We start from the raw sequence: 24,089 nt of genomic DNA, 5'->3' as shown, positions 1-24,089 counted from the left end.
CATTGTTAAATTATCACCAGCTTTCTTTATCAAATTACATTTTGTAGATAAACAGTACAGGCTGTCTCGTAACAAATTGTAACATAAGTTTGACACCAACCATGTACTGAAAATGAAACATTTACCTATTTTACAAGATTAATTTTTTTAATACAATTTAAACAAGTAACATTATACTACATATAATATTTCGAGCGAAATATTTTGTCATAAGAAAATAAGTTTTGAATGTGGAATATTTAACGAACATACATTACTAGTTTTCTGAAAAATAGGAATTCATCTTGTAATAATTTAAAAGTAAAATAAATCTAGCGTTAAAATACTTAGAAAAGAAAGACATTTTATTGAAATTTTTTATCTCGGAGTAATTTTAAAACTCGAATTTAAAGTGATTGAGTAAAATTATCACTTATCTATTATCAGATATGAAGGAAATAACCGAATATTAGGTTATTCATGTACAAAAATTTTCGTAATGCTAGACAAATTAACGTTTCTATTGCAATTGAACTTTATTACAGGGCCCTTGATCTCCTTTGTAAGTAGAGACTCACAACCACTCTAATTCTTATCTTATAATTTGTACAACATTTGATAAATTATGAAATGTATATTTTTTAGTACCAGTAAATTTTCCATTTGTATTTTTCATCGAGAAATTTCCATATATTTATTTTAAAAAAGCATATTAAAATAGCACAACGTATGAAGAAGTTCAGCTTTAATGAGTCAACATTTATAAAACAACAACAACAAAAATCTAGGTATGAGGACTGTTGGGGAAAAAAATCATTACATATATATGTATCAAGAAAACAAGTTGTTATAGGTAAGTTGAAATTTATTGTCCAACCTGTCTCTACAGAAGTTTTTACACATTTCAAGAACCTGACAAGGATATCTATTTAAAGCACAAAGCTCATAAAGTACAAAAATACAGCAAACAAACTATTTGCTTTTCTAATTATCTTTTTAACTTGTTAAATTGAATGCTAATTAAATTTTTACATTTGAAATGACAATTTGTTACAATATCATTTATCGAGGTTAAGAAAACAGCGGAGATTTCCAAAGTTGTACAGAGAATACCTTAATTTTTTTAAACTGAAGTGTTCAGCTTAATCGTCACCGTTGTCAACAATCAGCGCGATCTTATAAAAGCAACGGTTGAACTGTCGAGCTTTTTGTTTATTGTTCTCCGTACTCATGTTAACGCTATTGCAGTGGTGTGCTAATTGTTATGTGTGTAGTATCGAGAAATAATTTGTGGGTTCGAAATATCTCATCTTCACTCTATCTATCTGAGTAAATTAAGGTAAACTTGAACCACTTTAAACAATTACAAACTAGAGACTGACAACGCGTATTTATTATAAAGTAATGCTCATTCATAAATTTTAGAATTATTTCATAATATTTAACAATTATAAATACAATATTCTACTTAAAACATAACATGACATAACTTAAGATTTATGACATAATATATTTTTATTTAGTTTGAATTCCATGCGAAATGTTTACATTGGTAATACGGAATTTTTTGTTGGTTTAAATTAATTTATTATATTTACTGCATATTCTTCTCCTCTTAGTGAAAATAAAATTAGATGTCTGGCAATTTTCTAAAACAATCTTTGATTACATTTGACTTTGATACATAAAATCGTACTTTTACCTTTTTAATTTTTCAAAAAATAAAGTATTTTACATTCATGAATTGGCTTAAACCTAAATATTTGTCGTCAATAACAAACCTTTAAAATTAATTTTATGTAAAACGATTTATTATTTCTGACAAGGTGTTTTACTTTTGTCGGTTATTTCTAAGAACTTTGGGTTAGGTTTCGGTTTTTACAGAGAACAAAAGTTGTCCTTGAACTAAACACTCATACTATTTACTTGTTTATGTTAAATAATGTGGTGTGAACTGAATATATCTATTATACATATATAAATCATTGATATGCAAAGTATTTTATTAAAATATGTTATACAAAAGAAACAGCTTAATGCCTTAAGAGACTAATAAAAAACCACTTTAGTTAATAGATAATAACCGTTTTCCTACAAGTTCTATTGATAAATTATTTTTGCAATGAGGTCGAGAGCAGTACTTAAACCCTTAGGAAGAATTGCATATAATATTATAATGAACGTGGGGCCGCTGTTTGGCCCACACGTGGACCGAATCGTCCTACTACAATTCATTTTCATATTCATTGGTTCACTCATAATTCCACTGCCTCTTTATATCCTGATTACAATATTTTTCAAACAACTTTCAAGGATATATGTTGATATTTTGACGCTACTATGTTTTCGTCATGTAAAATTTCATTGAATTAGCTAGTCTGATTGTGTTAGTTGTAGTTTAGGAATGGCAGTGCACAATCTGCTTGGAAAGTAATACAACGAGTTTTAAGTACAGCAAAATGAGTTAATTGTATATAATAATGGCCACTCAATAACTTGTTTGAACTAGAAAAAAATTAGTTGAAAATTTCCAGTACATACTTTAGATTTTTAGGAAATAGCATTTATGTGATAATATCAAAATACAGAGATTTCAATAAAAAACCTAATCCCTGCAGACTGAACTTTTTTCCACATGTCGAAATAGAGAGAAAGTAGAAAATGGATAGTGATTTTCTGGGTACGAGTTTACTTTAAAAAATATTTTCAAATTGATAATTTTGCATTTTTAAATTGTCAATCAAAGCTGATCGATTACTGATCTCAGTATATTGATAATATGAGAGTGGGTGATTTTAATGTATAAAGCAAATTTAGAATTTATTTTTTAATCACCAGATAAACAAAATTGAATCCTTTATGTAGAAAAAACATGTTGTTGTCTCTGGAAAATTATAACAATTCTTTGATAATATAGACTCAGCGCAGGTAAAACATTATTTTTTTAAGAATTAAGGAAAACTAATATAGGCGGAAATCTCAAGAATAACAGCAACGACCATGAAATCATGAAAATGTATTTAATCTACGTCTTTGAGTAAGTGAGTAAATGTCAAACAAGGATTTAATTAATGTACAAAATTTGTGTGCCGTTAGATAGATCACATATTGAATGCAGATCAATTTGTGGACAGAATCTCTAGTAATTCCAAGTTTCGAACAAATTATCATTATTATTATCTAAGGAAATAAAACTTGAAACGTACTTAAACATACTTTGATTAATTTCAATGTGCGTAATAATGCAGCAAAATATAAAGTTGTTGAAAATGATTTAATGAATTATATTATCAGATAATCAACATTATCAAACAATTCTTTACCACATGCAATTACATCTTATTGATAAAATCATTTGTAGTGTTAATTAAAATTCAAGATAATGTATGAAAAAGTACGCACTTCATTGGCTTGTGATATTTCTTGAAAAACCGTCGAGAAATTCTGCAAAAATGTTTGCAATGACTCATACCATTACAAATCGAATAGAAGATACTTACAACATTTTCTCAACTTTTTCGGTAAATAAAATTGTTTCATTGTGTGCTTTAATCGATTTGGCGTTATCCATTGTGAGTTTAAGTAACGTATTTGTAATTTAAATATACAATTCTTTTAATAAATAACCAATAATTGCAACTTACTTAATTCTGATTTGCACCGTGATTATCAATATATCACCTCATTATCTGTTGTAATGACATGACTTGTATCTTAATGATTTTAACAATAAGTGTTAAATTAAGTAACCGTTATTACGAAATGTACCAAAAGTGGTATCAAATGTCACTTTCATTTTATCAAAAAAATATGATCAACTCACTTTATAAATTATTATATAATAAATAATAATATAAGAATGTTTCCTAACTTACATAACTTAAGTAAATATTGTATTTTAAAAAGTAAACTTTTAAGTTTTTGTTATCGTTTTTTCTTGGATTTAGTTTAATTTTTTTGCACATAAATGTTCACAATAGTTATATTTAATATAATAGGCATGTCTAAAGATATACTCACTGTCAATAATGGTAATTTTTTTGGAATTAAAATATTACATTTAGGTAAAATTCTATTATTAAAAGCGTAAATCCTTTTAAATCTTAATTGTATTCTACCGTAAATGCACACTTTATGTAAAATCTCTGACATGTACTTACTTACTTACAATATACATACATAGATAATAATCTGGACAAAAACGATTGTTTCTTTGCAGTAAATGTTAAATAAATTGTTAAGAGTGGATAATAAATAATATATGAACTTGTATCTTTAAAAATACACATAAATAAACAATGTGCAACTAACAATTTATTTTTTAAATACAAAAATTCAATTATTATTCACTGCCAATTTATTAAACAGAAATTCTCTTACGAAATAATATTACGCAATTTAGAAATTCGCTATGTGGCTGCTACTAATATTTCAAGAAAAGATGTGAAAGGTTAATAATATAATATAATAATAATACATTCCATCATTAAAATAATCAAGGAAAGACCAGCAATTACCACAAATTTACAATACAAAAGGTTTAATGTACAATCATTGTCGTTTATGGTTATGAACTCATTTAATTTTAATGCAAGAAAATATTAGTACATACATACATAAATGCTTTTCTTAAGAATAATAATAATAATTTATTCATGCTAAAAATTGCAAAACGTAATTTTACACTCGTCAAAATAAATCATTGTTGTAGAAATTTAAATTTCGCAAATTTATCGACCGACTAAAAGGCACAATCTATAGAGTTTATATTTTCGTCCTAAAATTGCCGCGTGGTAGGTGTTTTAAATGATTTGTAAACCATTATAAAATAACATGCAATAATATCTTAAATGTGAAAGAAAATTTTGATAAAATTGTAATAATATTAACGACCGAAACGTAAAATTTAAACACGTGATGTCATCAAAGACTTTTAAATGTTTATGTTCGTTCATAATTATTAACAATATAGTTTATGTAATGCGATTGTTTCATATATCTTTCCTAGTAAATTAAAACTATTTACTAAACGTTTTGGTCGTAATAGGTTAGTAGAATCGTCAGTATAATTCTGATAGCTGTTATGTCAAGTTCGCAGTCAACGAAGCTCGTCCATCACAGTTTCGCAGTGAAAATCGACTAAGAGCAGACCTATCTTTTTCAGAATCTCTGCTAAGTCTTAAGCACGGAGAACAATGAGTGGACACATCGATAACCCTGGTTTTATAAACGACGACGGCAAAAGCAATCACAGGTAAGTTGATAACACAGGATAACACAGTTTTTTAAAATACGTTCATAATAACTGTTGTCATTATTGAGTGCTCACTTTGGCGTTAGGAATTTTTAAAGTTGTAAAATGTGCTTTATATGACGATCGTAATCATGAAATTGCAAAATGTTTCTCACAAAACAAGTACATACCTTTCAATAGTGTTACATATATTGTAGGTATCTCATTTCAAAATTTTTGGAGTACCTATATGCCCAATTTGATTTTAATATAGAAATAGTAAACAAGATTAGATATAACAACCATTTACTTCACATCGTATTTGATTAATCGTATTTTTATTATCGGGCTTTTGATCAGCAAAATATTAAAAAAACATACCGTACTGTTTGTCAGTGAAGATAAAGGATCAATGAAATCACAGAATGAAAAGAACAACATTTTACGTATAATGATTACGCTAATTTGTAATTTACATGGTTACAGCTTCTCTAGTCAGGAAGTAATAAAACTGTCCTTAGAAAGGCTTGTACTGCCATTACGTAAAGTTTTTAAATAAGCACACATTACACATATCACTTTAACACGGCTTCACTAATTTGTACAAATGAAACCTTTTACAGCTTTACCCCAGCTCTCAATTCCACAGAAGATGTGAGTCGGAAAAATGGAAAAAATTATATGGTTGAGATGAACGATTTAAAGAAGGCTGAAGAAGCTACTGGAGAATACGAACCCTATCTTCACAGAGATGTTGAACATCCAACAACGTAAGCCAAAGAAATTTACATAAATTGATATCGTGTTTTGGGTAAAAACCCTAATTTGCAAATTTTATGGTAACGCTACAAATTTTAACTTTTATGTATTTCGCGTATTCAAATATGAATATGTTGCGACAATTTTTACTCGTAAATGGTAGTGTATTATTTTTAAACCCAGACGACATTAAATTTATTTAAAATCTGACGTCGGCGTATAATTGGAACTATTATTGTCAGTTAAACAAGCTTAAAAGCACAGTACTTTCTGCGTATTTTTTAATAGTAACGCAAATATCAATTCATTTTAAATTATTTGACATTATTGTGTTGACGTGCATTGGTTAATTAAATTAAAAGTCGGCACGGGGCAAGTGGCAGTTGGTTTGTACAATCAGTGACAACACTAACGTCGTGTGTTGCGTAATTGGCTGTTCCACTTCTCAATGACGGCCGAGTCGATGACGTGTTGTTTTGCAAATACGTGTGTCCCTATTCTAACCAATGAAAATTTGCATTAGTCTTATTATGAGACAAATTGATATTTTCATTTTCGTTAACATCAATTGTAACAGTCAACTATTTTGGGCGTTTTAAGTGCGTAACGTCGTAACAAATAAAAGGTTTATAGCTACACTAACATTTTATTATAATTATCTCCACATTTTGATTGGGATAATACATACAAGTGTTTATGTTCATAAGTATGTGTTATAGAGGTACTTACAGTTTTATTAACTATATCTGCTTACAAAATATTAATTAATACCAGATAATTTATTACTTTATCGCAGATTGAATTTTATATTTGAAATATGTAACTTCGTTTTGTTCCAGAAATGCGGAAACTCTGTTACATCTTCTTAAAGGAAGTTTGGGCACTGGAATTTTATCTATGCCTCTTGCCTTTTACCATTCTGGATACCTTGTAGGCATCATCTGTACAATCGTGATTGGTGGCATTTGCACATATTGCATTCACATGATTGTAGAAGCAGAATATGAATTATGTAGAAGAAAAAAGTTACCAAGTTTAACTTATCCAGCTACAGCTGAACTCGCTCTTCTTGAAGGTCCTTCATTTTTTCAAAAGTGTGCACCTTATGCAGTGTAAGCGTGAATCTGTTGAAGTCTTCAATTGAAGTCACAATGTTTTTTTGCAGTCATATTATAAACGTTTTCCTGTTGATTTATCAGATGGGCGCATGTTGTGTGTACACCGTGTTTATTGCAGAAAATGTTAAACACGTTGCCGACGAGTACATTGACAAACTTGATGTAAAAATCTGGATGCTGGTCTTTCTTCTTCCTCTGATATTGATCAACTATATAAGAAACTTAAAATTCTTGGCTCCGTTTTCTACAGTCGCTAATTTTATTACTATAGCTAGTTTCGGAATTATTTTATATTATTTAATTAAGGCAGACATGACATTCGAAAAACGAAACGTTGGAGGGAACATTGCCGATTTTCCACTTTACTTTGGAACAGTTTTATTCGCCCTTGAAGCAATTGGTGTGGTAAGTGTTTTCTACCTTTTTTCAATCCACAAATAAAAATGAACCTTTGTTTTCAACAATGTTAACGTACTCATTTACCGTAACTGTTTTTATGTGATATGATAAATATTTATTATTGTTTAACAATTCATTTTAGTTATAGTAAGTAACAAGACATTAAAAGTAAAGAAAAGAAAATATATTTGTGGTAATTTTACTTTAATAAGCTAATGATACAAATATTTTATAGATTATGCCTCTAGAAAACGAAATGAAAACACCAAAAGCCTTTAAAGGACCATGTGGAGTCCTTAATATTGGTATGATTTCTATCGTTGTCTTGTATGTGGGAATGGGTTTACTTGGTTATCTCGCTTATGGATCTGATGTTAAGGACACTATAACAATTAACCTGTCTCAGGAAGATATGTAAGTATCATATGCCAAATTTTGGTTGCATTTTTTCATTAAATATTTTTTCCAGACTTGCACAAGTTGCTAAAGTTATGTTAGCCATAGCAATTTACATTACGCATCCTCTTCAGTTGTATGTGGCTATTGATATCATATGGAATGAATATTTAGCTGCTAGATTTGAAAAATGTCGTTACCAAGTATTCTACGAATATGTCGTGAGGACTTCTCTAGTCCTCATTACTTGTGAGTACAAAACATTGCGTTCATGTTACTTATTGTTTATATTGTTATATTTTCAGTTGCTCTGGCTGTGGCTATCCCGAAATTGGATCTCTTTATTTCTTTATTCGGTGCTTTTTGTTTATCAGCACTAGGTTTGGCTTTTCCTGCCATCATACAAACAAGTACATTCTGGTATACATTAAATGGTTTTAAAGGCAAACTAATAATTGCGAAAAATGGTTGTATTGTTCTGTTCGGTTTTGTCGGGCTAATTGTTGGAACCTATACTAGTTTACAAAAAATTGTGGAGTATTTTAATGAGTAAATTGAATGTACTACCTAAATTTTTACGTTCTAGTTTAAAAACAATAATATGAGTTGACGAAAACTCAATTTCAGAAGTACAACTAATTGTAAGAATTTAAGTAATGTGATATAAGTTCAATGCTCAATGTCCATGTAGGTACATTAGGCAATTTTACAATGTAGTAAATTATTATTTTATATTGTATTATATTATGTATATATCTATACAGACTAAGGCTGTTCAACTTTATAAGTAAAGGCATTTAGATGGTTCGTAAGAACCCTATATATATATTTTTTGTTACATGTATAGTCTACAAAATAGCTGCCTATTTTGTTATTACAGTTATTTTTCCCTCACACTCCAAATGAGGAATATAAAGGAAATGAAATAAATGTTTTCCTGGAAACCTCTTTTAATTCTTTCCTTGTAAAAAATGTAATGTGTTGCAAAGAATCTTAAACTACTACACCTTCATTCAATTTGTTTTTAAAGGTTATAAATTTTCTGTTGGTGTGGGCACCAGGTAAATTTCGTATTGTTGTTTTTATATTTCTCAACTATTGATATATAAAAACATGTTTACGGCCAAATACATTTTTTGTTGGTGTAAATTTCGTATTGTTGTTTTTATATTTCTTAACTATTAGCTGTGTAATAATGGATAGGTATGTAAAAACATGTTTACGGCCAAAAATGACCTTTGTTTCATTCAAATTTCAACATTAAGTGCAGTTTAAGGCTTTTTATCCTCAACTGACCACCACTTTTGAACACATGTTAACTTTTTAACAAATTTACCTAACAAAAACATTCAATTCAAGCGTAATGCGCATTAACAATTAGAAAGTTTTTTAACAACTGTACAAACGTCGGCCTTACATCAAGGCAACAATTGGCAACATGTTGCTGCAACAACACTTTGACCGGTAAAGATGTTCAGTGTCCTGGTATAGTCCGGACAAAATAAATGTGAATCCTGACTTTATTAAGTCAAATTATTTAACAGCATGTTCAAATAAAAATGTAAAGATAACAATTGTAAAGATTTATGATGGGGAACAGATGGTTATCTACCACCAAAGTTGCAGGTAGAATTTCGAAAACTCGCTGTATTTATACATCTGCTGTATTTGCTTTTTTGTTTTTATTACCCGTTGAAAAACGATTCGAGTTTAAAAATTACCACTGAGAGAGAAACAGGTTTCATTAGCGTCTATTTTATTGTATCAAGTACTCTGTTTGGAAAAAAAGAAAAATATCACATTTGTGGCGTATCAAACAATAATTTTGACAACGAATGCAATTTAATTTAATATGAAAGTAAGGTACATGGAGGTACATGAAAGTTTATAATAAACGTTCAAATCGGTGACCATCAAGCTGTATACATAGTCGAGCCCGTCGCTGTAATCCTGTTCTCGGATTTTCAAAAACATTTAATAATAATAATAATAATTTTATTGATGCATTAACAAAATGTTTTACATCAGTCAGTTACAGATCATCATAGTTACATTTAAAAAAATAATCATCAATATCATAGAGACATTTTCTTATTAGAAAGTCAGTATAGGTATAATTGATTTCATATAAATGTTCATCAAGTGAGCTCTGCATTTGTAAAAGCACCTTTAATTTAGTTACATTACAAAAGTCACATTTATGAAGGTCATGTCCAATAAATCTTTACTTGGTAAAAATACAAAGACAAAAACAAATAAGAATTACTTTAATTTAATCAGTAAAAAGACGTAACATTGCTTTTGAAATCAGCAATGTTAAAATGGACAAAAACTAAAAAATTAGTCAAATCGGGTTCGCGCAGAGCAAGCAACTTTGAAAGTTAAAGTCACTAGCTTTAGCTTTACTACCAACAGAAAATCAGATTTTCATGGCTTGCTTAGATGCACATTTATATGAAATTGAGTATATAACTCAATTTCATATAAATCTGCATCTAGGCAAGCCATGAAAATCTGATTTTCTGTTGGTATTAAAGCCAAAGCTAGTGACTTTGACTTTCAAAGTTGCGTGCTCTGCGCGAACCCGATTTGACTAATTTTTCAGTTTTGTCCGTTTTAACATTGCTGATTTCAAAAGCAATGTTACGTCTTTTTACTGATTAAATTAAAGTAATTCTTATTTGTTTCTGTCTTTGTATTTTTACCAAGTAAATATTTATTGGACATGACCTTCATAAATGTGACTTTTGCAACGTAACTAAATTAAAGGTGCTTTTACACATGCACAGCTCACTTGATGAACATTTATATGAAATCAACTATACCTACCTATTTTTCTGCATTTTTATTCTTTACAATAATCGTAAAATTTTAATTGAAATGAAACATATTGGGTGATTCAGAATGATTGTGGCCAAGTATGGCAACTATGTACGAAAATTTATGTCGCAACTGTGTGGATGAGGTAGAGTTGCATTTGTATGACATTTCATAAGCGTGCATTTGATTTTTTTGATATCATTACACATTGATTTGACAGTTTTCAAAATTGCGCGACTATGAACTGTCAAAGAAATATCAACTCTACCTTGCCCACACAGTTGCCACATAAATTTTCGTACATAGTTGCCATAATTGGCCACAATCATTTTGAATCACCCAATACATATTTGTAGGGCAGTTCTGGGTAAATTATTATTAACTAAATTAATGACGAAATTGAATATGAATATGAATATTTAAAAACGAAACGTCATATGACAGGACCTGACGCGAATCTAGCAAAAAAATATCTGCAGCGTGTTTAAAACAATCGTGAACGGCTAATAGTCAGGAATTAAGAGTTGGTATTTGTAAGGATGACAGTATCTAGGCAACCATATCTGAATCGTTGGTGACAAATCTGACAAATTAAATCAAATTAATGACATTTACTGACAACGCTGTACGCTGTGTGCGTTAATTCACCAGGTTATTTAGGTATAAAAGCCGATTTTGTAGCCTGAAATAATAACAGACCAGACATTATTTTTTTAAATAAACAACAAAAGCATATCTTTTAGATATAGCTGTTTCAAATTCACATAATATAACACAGACATATAACACAAAAATTAATAAATATTTAGAGCTCTCCGTTGCTACGAGTATGAGAAATCTTTGGTGTTAAAAAAAAATTCGATTTTACCACTTATAATTTCAGCAACGGGAATAGTACCGCAATCTCTTTTTAAAAATTTAAAAATTCTGGATTTAGGTAACACATTGGTAGTTGAAATTCAAAAAGTTATCTAATTATACTCATGTCACCTCGTAAGGAAGTTCCTTAACATTGACACAGAACATAATAAAACACAACAAAGTCAAAATGTGGAGGCGAGACGCCGGTAATTATGTTGATTAACACTGCACTATTACTTGGTAGTAATATCCGTAATACTGTATGTACTCCGGCAAAATTGCCGTGCCGCCGGGTGGTGGAGGGTTCAGAATAAATAAAATGGTGTTCCTCAAAGTGTAAATAAATTTAGAGCTAGTGTGTAATAAGAGTATCGTCTTAATTGTGGTTAAACAGTCAAAATAATGTATAGAATAAATTATTTACATTTTACATACTCGTCCGAGTGGACTACCTATTCAAAATTCCCACCAAGCGGCCATCTCTTTTTTTTTACCAACATACACAGTGCAAACAAAACCCGCGAAATTCAAAAATGGCCATGAACGCGTGATCGTACCTCGTTAATGTTGTGTTTTTTTGTTACAAATTAAGCAGTATAGGCCTATAGGGCATTCGTTTTAAATGTTGGGTAAAGTTGTAAACTCAAAACACCATAAATTACGGAAGCGGCAAATTTTCATTGTATCGGTACCGTAAAGTAGGAATCCCTCTGTTCATATAAAACTGGTACCACGTCGTACTTTCACCATCTTATCGACGAGCAAAAGAAAGAGACGTTAAAATATCCCCAAGTAAAAATAAAATTGAAACACATTTTGTGATCAGTGACCAAAAAAATGTAGAGATTGTTGATTTTAAATAATGTATTTAACAAATAAGATTACTAAATAAAGAAATAAGAGTAATTAGTAAAGTATCCATTACATGTATATTTTAAAGTAAGTATGAAATAAATAATAAAATACGTAAAATGAACCGTCATCTTAATCAAATTCACTAGATGATTCACCAGTATTGGCATCAAATATTCCACTTGGTCTTCTAAAAGTTGATCTCGATACCACCATTCTTTAATTTTGGACCCGAATATATTGAACACAGTTTTAGATTCACTGAGTATCGGACAAGTGTTAAAGCAGGCAAGTTTTATTACAAAACCCAACATTTAAAATGAATGCCCTATACCAGGTTCGTTCCAACAGAAGAGTGCAAATAAAACTACACAATTATAAGCAGCTATTTATTCAATATTATAAGTTATAAGTTTTGGTAACGCTTTGATTAGTGAATAACTAAGTCTCGGGAGAGGGCACTCAAGTCTCCTCAAATGTGAGAAGACTCATTCGAAACTCTAGGAAAATAATGAGCTCTGGTTATTCGCCGAATGAGGCTCCGCTACAACCGCTAACAATGTACAGCTTGACCAGAATAGCTTGGCGAGTGAGATGCGCACAAGAGGAAACGAGCGAGTCTCTGTAAGACAAGGATATGGCTATGGTTGTAGGTACGGTACACTCAACGAAGCAAATCTGCTCAAAACAGCCCGGATATTCTGTTCACTTGTAAGGTACTATATCCCAAAGGTATCGCCAACGGTGCGAGATATATCTCCCTCTCTATTAATTTCGAGCAATGTTAAGTTAATCTGTTTTGACACGATACAAAAATCCCGTAAAATTGTGTACTTCTATTTTTGTCACACTGACGGGATTTATCGATAATGTCCTCTCTTTTAATTTCGAGGCGAAAAATTGTGGAGCGGAATGGCGCTACCTTCTAAAGATATAGTACCTTATTCACTTGAAGCTTGAAGCGCTGATTTTCGCCCGTTTGTACACGATCTGAACACTTCCAGACCGAACAGACAAGTGCGCTCCGCTAGTGGGAGGGATTTCAGTCCACTGCGTCACTAGCCAAGCTGTTCTGGTCGACCTGTACACGTGGAAAGTTATTGAAAGTTGCGCAAGCCTGAGTTCATAAACATCACAATTCAAAATTCAGGGGAAACAGATGGGTCATGAACATTACAAGCAATACAGTTACTTCAGATCGTTCGAGCGAGACCGAGCACTAAACGAGAACTTTAGCATCTTTTTTTCTTTTCCAAATTAATTTACAATGTGCAGCAGATACGCTATAGAAGGAGTGAGTGGCCTTGCAAGGTCCGGTGGTCTGTAGCACCCTATCCTTACGACTTTAACATTTCCCGCCTACCCGTGATTTAGGGTTAAAGGAAAGTCCTAGCTGTTTTACGTTAAGTCAACAAATAGAGCTACTCTAGGTTCATCGTTTGAGGTGAATGTGACTACTACAAAGCAAAAACAAAGCGCGCTTGTCAGGCCCCACAAACTCAAGGAAAAAATTACAATTCCGGAAGCTTGTGCCAAGAAACTCGGGGACAACTTCACCATGAACGTTGTTGTAGGCCAGCATTCAACAAGTCCTGCCAAGCGTTAAGTTTTCGGCGCAAAATCTTAAACGAGGGGCCGCGAGGTCGTGTTCAACGCTTGGATGTTAGAGGAAGCAAAACCCTTCAAATAGAGAGCAACCCGCGCGATAAGATCAAGAATCTACATTTACAGCAAACTGGAAAATGCAAACGAAAACCGCGACCCCAGCTCTTTGTTGAGCCGGTTCATCGACGCAAGATGGCACCCCTAATAATATGTAGGGCGCCCGTACTTAAATGGAGGAAAAATTAAATTTAACATATTCCTGTATAAGGAAAAACCCACGCAGATACCTGAAAGATAAATACAATTGGTTGCTACCGGAATGGCAAGTGGAAACTTTAACATTTCGATTTAAATACTCGGAATAATTAAAAGGGGATCAAAATGAAGGAGTGCGCTTATAAATCGTGAAAACCACAGACTAACTCTAAAACTTGGTGTCCTTTTCTTTTAGGAAATTTAGTGAACTGTTAAACCTGATTTGACAAAAAAAAAACGTGGTCCGTACGATTTTATAAAATTAGCAAAGCTAGAACCAGGCTGCCTTACGCTCCTTCGCAAGCTTACAAATGTTAAAAGCGTAATACATGGGGATGGTTGAGATAATTACGGATTTTATAAAACATGGTGGAAATATCACCAACCCACGGGCGACCCATTAGTGTCTTACTATTGTTAAAAATATATTTCGTGCGAAACAGAAATAATTTGAGTACCGCAAACACATACCTAGTCTAAAACCAGAAGGCTGGATAACAACAACGTCTAATATCGTTCGGAAAGCACCGAAAATCATACACTTAGAGCACAGAAAAGTCACACAGGGTACCAAAATTACCTTTGTGTGCAACCGTACGCGAAATGAGCACTTCGCGTGCCTAGAGCAGGCCGCGAAATTGAATTTCGCAGCCGTTGCCTTGACGAATGCCGTAAAAGTAAAAGTCATTTCAATATTTATTTATTATCACAATTACAAGATATCTATCTCTATATTTGCGGTGTGATCTTACAAAATCTGGATTGGGTACAGTTAAAGTTTGATTTATGCCAGTTTTTGTGTCAGGAACGGCCGCTATTAGTACAGAATTTTCATCCGGTTTGAAGTTCCCGTCAATTTCAAATGGAGTGGTCGCCTTATGAATGACGAGTCGGTAAAAAAGATCCCCATTATCGATCTAGAACAGACACGTATGAATTAGGTTAATTTTTCACCGGTCAAAAAGGGAAATATCTAGTAACTAGTAACATATCCTGAATCCTGAATGGCATCAACAGACATTTTGGTTTATTTGTCTCTTCGCACGGCATCTGATATTTCCACGATTAAAATAACCTAAAAGGGAGCAGATGATAACTTATCATAACAGAATTTAACATTTACCTGCCACAATAAATAAATTCCAGTAAATAGATAAGCCAATGCAACATTATCCGACACGGTTTTCACATTCTTCTTGTTACATCAGCCTCAAAGTCACTGTAACATTTTTTATATTGTTGTTTCGATTTTTCATGTTTCAAATGCGATACTGCACAATTTATAATATTTTTTTTTCTGGATGAATACACGGAACAAGAGCTGCATATTTGCGCTATAATCTTACAAATTCTGGATTGGTGACAGTAAAAGTTCGTTTTATGCCAGTTTTTGTGTCAGGAACGGCCACTACATGCTTGATGTCATCGATAGACATTTTGGTTAGTTCGTCATCATCTCTTCGCATGGCTCCTGATATTCCCATGATTAAAATGACCTAAAAAAGGGCAGATTATACAGCAAATTGATCTGGTTTCGTGCCAATACCTTAGACTTTTTCGCCTGATCACCAACTGACTTTTTTTCAAAAAAGGTACCAATTTCAGAAACTTCCTAACACCAATGCCATCCCGTATGTTCAGCGTGAGCTTCAACATTGAATATGTGCTCCATAAAGTTGAACTTTTCACAGTTTTTGATTTTTCCATTAAATAAGCCAAACCAACATTCTGCGACACCGTTTTCACATTATTTTTATTACACCGCTCTTTAAAGTCATTGTAACACTTATCGTACTGCCGTTTGGACTTTTCTGGTATTAAATTGGACACTGCACAATCTCTAATATTTTTTAACTCCTGGGAAGTAGACGGAACAAAAACGTTGTAATTTTCTTGCGACATTTTTCCAATTTTTCTCAAAATGAATTGTTTTATTTATGTCGTTTCCATAGCGACATGGGGACATGTAGGCCAACTTTATTTTTATTGACAGTGAAGGAAATTTTACTTGTTCATTTTATAATTACAAATTTTCGGGTTGCACACAAAATGTTGTGTACACCTTGGCTACGAAATCCTTTGACGACCTCGAGATTGTCTTGTCTCGGCCGCAAAGCGGCCTTGACCACAATTTTTCTCTCGGTTCGCAGCCTTGCTATACAAATAACTATTTTGCGCGATTGTACCCTTTCTGCTTGTTTACCACGTCTGTTTCCAAGACGGTAAGCTCTGTTTACTCGTTGCTAACGATAAACTCGACGGTAAGTAATTTTTGGTGTTCTAGAACGGTAAGTAACTCTTTTTTCAAAATTAATCGATTATTATAATAATTTTTATGTAGACAGAAGTTGAAGACAAGATGTGGGGGCACTTTCTGGAAACTCATAAAGCTCTTGTAGTAGTCGGCTTTCCTTGGCGCTGCAATGAAATTATATTAGCGAACTTGCCGCGACATTATCAAAATTTTTATACCTCAAATTTTCCTTGTCTTCATAATTACACGTTGAGGTCGTTAGTTTCAAAAATTCTTTATTTGTGACGCACCCCACATTCAAATTTTCTTCTACAATATCCACTTCGTTTTCGGAATCACTAATATCACTCATTTTACTGCTTGTTTTTCAACACAACAGGCGATATTTGCGCACAAAAACTGCAATGGCGGTAGTTGTTTGCAGATTGCCTTAGAAACGCGATACAAAAATCGACATTGTGACAACACGATGTGAAGGGTATAAACACGTATCGCATTGGGCCTATTCTAGATGTGAATGTTTTGTAATAAATATTCAATCGCGCAAAAAATTTCATAAGCATCACGAACGTTAATGACAATGTACCGATCTCAGACAATTTTGGAGTCGTCGCAAGCTCCTCCTCCAAACAATTGTCTTCGATCGGTACATTGTCATTACCGTTCTTTATAGTTAATATACTATTTTAAACCCCATTAACTCAGCGTACAGCAAATTGTAACCAAATTTTCAATTATTTTTATCTCAAAAACGAAGACTTTTATTGGCAACATTTTTTGTGAATAGTTCTACTCATCGTCACCTATTACTGGATTTCTTTTGGAAGGTTTTATCGGGACCTCCCTGTATATGAGTATCTTCGTAGCAAACATAATTATTTAAGTTACTTTTCACATATAGCAGACAATGATAAATTGGATTGGGTATAAAGAGTGGACTGTTGCGAGCAAAAAAAGTGGGACATCAAATTTCTGTCAGTTTTGAAAAATTCGATGTAGTTCAAGCTTCAGTTTAGTTTAGTTTAAAATTTTATTTTATACTCCTATTTTCCTTTTCCAAATGCCCTGTTCTTTAATGATAAAGGTAGATTTTGACTGGAACTTTGCATTAAATAAATATTCACTACGTGCTTACTTACAATCACTCAATAGGACCAACTAAGAAATTTTGAAAGATCCCAGCCCAAACATTCAACGAGAATCGCTGCTGCTGATTTTCTATTCAAGTGACATGTGGATTATATTTAATACCCCATTCCTAGTCAAGTTTGCTTCGTCTGAAAAACAAAGGTTAAAATTGAATTGTAGATCTTCATTATTCCTTTGCTACAGCCATTCACAAAACTCTCGCCTTCCGCTTTCTCGGGTTCCACCACCAGCGCTGACCATAGGAATTAAGGCATTGCTGACAAGTTTGGTTGTTGATGTCCTAAATAATTACGAACGAACTCAATGCCTGCAAGAATAAAAGTAAAACAGCAGTTTCCATTAAAAAAAGTGTGTATTAATTTACAAAATAATACTTATAAACCTACATTACAATTTATAATTATTGCAAGGGCAAGTAAAAATAATAACCCATTTTTAGGTACTAATTCACTTTGAGAAATTACCTACATTGTGTCCAACACTAAAATTTTATTTCTCAAAAATCTTCTCTGTGCTTAGTCTTTTTTGTATTTATCTTCGGAAATGTGTTAGCAGTACATACAGGGTGTCTCAAAATTCGCGAATTCCGAATTCAAAGCGTGGTAGGGAAGGACCCAGTGAAGTTCGAAAAATACTTAGAAAAAAATTCGCTCTTCCTGAAGAAGAGCCCTTTAATTTTGTTCAATACATAGCAGCCTTCATATCCACAGTGACAAAATACTATTCTATAACAGCTACGTTGCCGTTCCATTTTTAAGAAAAGCCAGTGGAACGGCCCGTGCTTACGCACGCAGCAATATAATAAATATTAAAAAATTGGGAGTATCTTATTATTATTATCTGAGTATCTGACATCTCTTCTCTTCTTCTTTCCTGTGACAAACGGCTTCTTTCTCTATGTGTGTCTCTTTTGCTATCACTTTGCTGATAATTTAATCGTCTACGCTCATTTTGGATATCTCTTTCTTCTTGGCTTATTTCTTCCCGCCTACGTCTTTGTCGTTCTCTATTTGCTGTTCTTTGTCGCTCAAGTTCGTCTAAATTATCCATTATTGTAATATTTTTCTTATAAAATTAATGACAGGTTTTACTGTCAAAAGGGAAGTGTCACAGCAACACAGTTTCGTGGGTGCCGCCATGTTGTGACACGAAACGGACATCTATTTGCATTATACAGGGTGGTCCCGATATAACCTGCCAAAAAAATTCTGGGTCATTAGAAGGATCTAACAAGTCCAAAAAACCCCATTTTGTTAGGCCCAAAATAATGGGGATAAATTAACCCCTATCCACACCCATTCGACGCTGCTGGCCACAAAAATACGTACCTACTCAGGAATTAATTGTTGGTGTTTGTAAGTATGACAGTATCTAAGCAACATAGGTACCTGAATCGTTTATGACAAATCTCAAATCTGACAAACTAAATCAAATTAATGACATTTATTGAAAACGCTGTACCTACACTGTGTGCGTTAATTCACCAGCTTATTTAGGTACAAAAGCTGATTTTGTAGACTGAGATGAATGAGTAATAAATAAAGTGGTGTTCCTCAATGTGTAAATAAATGTAGAGGTAGTGTGTGCAAAATTGTGGAAGAACTGTGTAACAAGAGTATCGTCTTAATTGTGGTTAAATAATGAAAATAATGTATTGAATAAATTTATTTACACTTTACATATTCGTACTTTCAACTCTAACTGAGAATATCTACTAACTAATGAAAGGTAAACTAGACTAGAACAATTATTTTATAATAAAAGTTCTGTGTGCCTACCGTTGGCATTTAAGCACATTTGAGTACGCTGGTACCAATTTTAATAAACAGAATTCAGCATTTCTGGGTTTTTACGAATCTGGTTCGCGGCGTCTGTTACGCGTTTCTGGAGTTGGCCTCCTGTATTTATTTCAACTTCGTATACCAAATCTTTCGTGTGGTCCCAAAAATTAAAATCCAGAGGGGTTAAATGGAGGATCGGGGACGCCATCGTATTGGAATCAGTCAGAACCAACCTCACATAAATGCGGATGTAGCTCCACAAAAGTACAACGGGACGGAAGGACTCCTTCAGGAAAACGCTCGCCGTATGGTCGCCTTGCCGGTCTTGAATTACCACGTGTTTCGCCATAGAGTAAATGCAAATCGGCGTATTCTTGTTTTGTGAATTTCATAACCTTTTGAAGGATTCGAAAATTTAAAATTAAACTTGACAAATGTCATAGGTGTTGCAGGTACCGTTGCTAAAGAAATTGCAGCCAAGTAACCAGAATTACTTTTTTAAAACCGATTAACTCATTAGCATACAGCAAATTTTGACCAAATTTTCAATTATTTTTATCTCGAAAACGAAAAGACTTTTATTAGAAACTTTTTTTGTGTATGAGTTCTACTCATCGTCACCTATTACTGGATTTCTTTTGGCAGGTTATATCGGGACCACCCTGTAGTATTAAAGATTTCAAAAATTTAACATTTTTTGACTCCAAAGTAAAGCTATTTTTCAAAAAATTGTTTTACGTTATTATTTTCCACAATCATTTACACCATAAATAACAATAAACACTGAACTTTTCAGCCTGTATTTGAAGAAAACGCACTTCAAAGAGTGCACCTTCAGACCAATGTATCTTTGTGAGGGGAATCCCGATTTTTTTTGTATTTTTAAATCTAATCCTTTCGTTGAATCAGACAAGTATTTACTTAGGGGGTCATTCACGAAACTCGGTAAGGCTCGATAAGGCGTTGCAAATTCAAAACCATGACAACCGACATTGTTGAAGCATTGTATTTGCCGTTTTGTTAACGATTTGCAAATTTGCAAAGTTTCGTGAATCTCCCCCTTAATTGTTTGTGTAGACCCCTATTTTTTAATGTTTAACAGACTAATAACAATCGCGCATAATTTTCGATAAAGGAAACATGTGTTACAATTACATCTTTTAACTTGAGGTAATTTTATTATTACTAATTGAACCTTCACAGTCTAAAATATCTGCATTTTAAATTTCATAAAAATCCGTTGGCAAATAACCGAGATATTAGGCTCGAAAATCTTAGCTGAGACATCCTGTATACAACTGCCAATGAGACAGTGACGAAATGAGTAATAAAATGTGTTCAATGAGTTGGTCATTGAATATAAATGAAATGAAATGCAATAAAAAAATGAAAGGTGATAGAAAACGTGGAAAGTTAATTTATCCGTAAAATATGAATAATTGTGGAAGCCACGACCTAGAGAATTGAAGGGTCACCACTGCTCCGTCCGGACTTAGCTGGTGGGTAGATCCGGGACCTTCCGGTGAGTCCGGGGACGACCTGGACTGCCAGAACCTGACGAGATCTTGATCCGTAGGGCGTTCGGTCCGGAGACCTTCCGTAGTGGAGTCCTTGATTCGCTTGGCGATTTGGGGCGGTGGTACTATTACGATCATAAAATTTTGGACATCAAACTTCTGTCACAAATAAAAAAAATTACTCTAAATCATGCTTTATTGAAACTATCACATGAAAGATGAAATTGTTGTCAATTTGACACCGGTTTAAAATATAATTTTTTTAATATGCGAGTACATTTGGGTATTTGTTTTATATTTTTTATTAATTAAAACCTCGTTCTATTCCATTTGTCTGATTTTTACAACTTTTTGAATATTTTCTCGGTAAATCTGACATTCACATTTTCAAAATTGACACAATCAAAATTGAGGTTATTAATACATAAGGGTCGTTTTAGAATGTAAGACAGCACGATGACATTAGTGTTTTTGATCGCAATAGTACTTGGACGAATCCTCTCCAACGACCCTCGTGAACTTCACCACGACGTCTCGTCAGCCCTGCAAATTCACTGGATCACGGTCCCCTTGACTCTCCCCAGCCACTAACAACAGCCGTGAACTTCCCCGTTTTTGCCTGGTTCCCACGATTTATAGCTTCCGCCCCCTCTAAGCGCAGATTTTTCGGCGGAAGTCCGTGTACGTTTCCGTCGCGATCGGTTCTAGAACGTTGTAGAGAAATCGCGAAGATTTACAAGCGCGCGGAGATTTAAATCGTAACAGTACTCATAATATAATACAACCTAATTCCAACATACAGTGCGTTCGTAAATTTCTGAATAAATTCGATAAAACTGTAAGTATTATTTTCTGAGAAAAATCCTCGAACACGTCAACTTTGTTTTCAAAAAGTGCATATTGTTCAGTACTTTGCTTATATTGACAGCTTGTCATCTCCTAATAATGACGTTGACATTTCTACAGGGCAGGTCACGTAAGGCTTATTTCTGAATTTATTTTGTACGCAACCAAAAATACTAATGACGCTGATCACTTGATACCGTTTATAATGTGATTTAATTTAGTAATCAACGTAGGTATGTAACTTGCCTAAAAATGTGAGTTTCTCTGTAGGTATATCATGGAAACTGCAATCGAAACTTTGGTATTTCATCGATTTTAACGTTGAAAATACGAGATTTATATTAACAATTCTACGACCTGGCAGCTGAAATTTAGTCTCATTCGGAGTACCTATTAGCACTTTCTTGTAAAAAAAACATCGTCATCTAAATTTTCTAAACTATCATTTAAACGTATAGGTATGATAAGTTATATCATATGATATGTTCAGCTGTAATAGTATATTATGATACAAGTTTATAAGGAAGCCTTTAAAGCACGCGCGACGAGTTTAACGTCGCAAGTGCTTTAAAGGTCCTTATAAACATGTAGCATACGCTATTTTTCATTATACCAGCACTACAATCTGAAAATTATAACAAAAAAAGTAAATTGAAATACCTTTTCCTAAGTAATCTCTAATCTGTCATTAATCGTTGATATAGAAATGGTCAATTGTTGTTGTTTCGTTGCTATAAATGTGTTGTGTATAAATGTCTATTTACCATTGTTCAAAATATAGGTGAATTTGTTGTTACCTAAGCGACCTAAGCTTTAGTGTTTTAAGGGCCTTTTTTCGCACGCATTTTAGTGTCAAAAACAGGGATTATGATTCAGATAAGTATAATAATAGTTAGTTCGATTCCGACCCAGGGCGAAATTTAAAAAAAAGGCTATATTCTGTCTCGTGATTCGGAAGTCACGTTAAGCCATTGGTCCCGGTCTACTGAGTTGGTCATCATGCCCCTCATAGATTTGTAAACCAGTCCTAGACTGTGTAACAAATTTTTTAGAAAATGACAGTTACAAGTTATATTTTGATAGAACAATTTTAACTGACATTCATATTAAGCATAACAGACCAGACATTATAATTTTAAATAAACAACAAAAGCAAGCACATCTTTTAGATATAGCTGTTCCAAATTCACATAATATAACACAGACATATAACACAAAAATTAATAAATATTTAGAGCTGTCCGTTGCTATGAGAAATCTTTGGTGTTTAGAAAAAATTTCGATTTTACCACTTGTAATTTCAGCAACGGGAATAGTACCGCAATCTCTTTTTAAAAATTTAAAAATTCTGGATTTAGATAACACATTGGTAGTTGAAATTCAAAAAGGTATATTATTATACTCATGTCACATCGTGAGGAAGTTCCTTAACATTGACACAGAACATAATACACAACAAAGTCAAAATGCGGAGGCAAGACGCCGGTAATTATGTTGATAAGCACTGCACTATTACTTGATAGTAATATCCGTAATAGTGTATGTACTCCGGCAAAATTGCCGTGCCGCCGGGTGGAGGTGGGATAGTTGTTATTTAGACAATGAGTCTTAGAAGTGCAACTTTTTTTAATAAGTGTGGAAGTTTATTAAACGAGTCGTAGACGAGTTAAATAATTCACACGCATGAAAAAAAAGCACGCTAACACGAGTTATCTATTAAAAAAATTAAATTTCATAAATCAAAACCTATTTTAACTGTAATTTGTGCTTCCATTTTGGTCAAGTGCGGTGGCCGGTTGTGGTAACTAAAGAAACATTATATGTTTATTGTTGTAAAATTAATTTGTCAGTTTTATGTCAGTCTCAATAAAAGTCAAAATGTTTAAAAAAAAACATTTTTAGAACTTTTTCTTTTTTTTCACAGTTCCGTTCCATTTTATCCTCTTTCTTGAATAATTATGGAAGATGTTTTTTATTTTCTCGCCCCATTAAAAAAAATAAACTATTTCCAAGTAATGAATGGATTGAAAAAAATTAAATGAAGAAACCTAAGTTAAAATAAATATCATATAATTTATTATTAACCTAACAACTAGATAACCTCAGAATCAACACAGTAGGTAATCAATCAGCAGTCAGCTGGGTGATCAGCACGAATGTGACACTCAAAATGCAATCACAAAACGGAAAATATTTATCCCAATTATGCATTCATAAACTTTTCTGTTCCCATTCAACGGCCAAGCTGTTATTCTCAGTAAAGAT

At 32.8% G+C, this 24,089-nt stretch overlaps 1 protein-coding gene and 1 long non-coding RNA gene across 3 annotated transcripts in view; both read left to right on the top strand.

Annotated features, from left to right (window-relative positions):
* Positions 1–8,828, top strand: part of LOC138122570 (proton-coupled amino acid transporter-like protein CG1139) — a 37,403-nt gene extending 28,575 nt beyond the window's left edge. Inside the window, exons 1-8 of one of the 2 annotated variants that reach the window (XM_069036787.1) lie at positions 1,158–1,318; positions 5,144–5,233; positions 5,836–5,982; positions 6,811–7,083; positions 7,137–7,494; positions 7,724–7,902; positions 7,958–8,133; positions 8,190–8,828. In XM_069036787.1, the coding sequence (XP_068892888.1) occupies positions 5,175–5,233; positions 5,836–5,982; positions 6,811–7,083; positions 7,137–7,494; positions 7,724–7,902; positions 7,958–8,133; positions 8,190–8,437 (1,440 nt within the window). In that variant the 5' untranslated portion in view covers positions 1,158–1,318; positions 5,144–5,174 and the 3' untranslated portion in view covers positions 8,438–8,828. Of the gene's footprint in view, positions 1–1,157; positions 1,319–5,143; positions 5,234–5,835; positions 5,983–6,810; positions 7,084–7,136; positions 7,495–7,723; positions 7,903–7,957; positions 8,134–8,189 lie in introns of those variants that run through there. The other variant, XM_069036792.1, reaches the window with a different exon arrangement.
* Positions 1–24,089, top strand: part of LOC138122666 (uncharacterized) — a 326,257-nt gene that overhangs the window by 121,685 nt on the left and 180,483 nt on the right. The gene's annotated exons all lie outside the window — the stretch shown is intronic.

This window comes from Tenebrio molitor, chromosome 1, assembly GCF_963966145.1.
Source record: "Tenebrio molitor chromosome 1, icTenMoli1.1, whole genome shotgun sequence".
Taxonomy (NCBI): Eukaryota; Metazoa; Arthropoda; class Insecta; order Coleoptera; family Tenebrionidae; genus Tenebrio; species Tenebrio molitor.
Note: the sequence above shows the minus strand (reverse complement) of the source record. Positions and strands in the feature narration are given on the sequence as shown.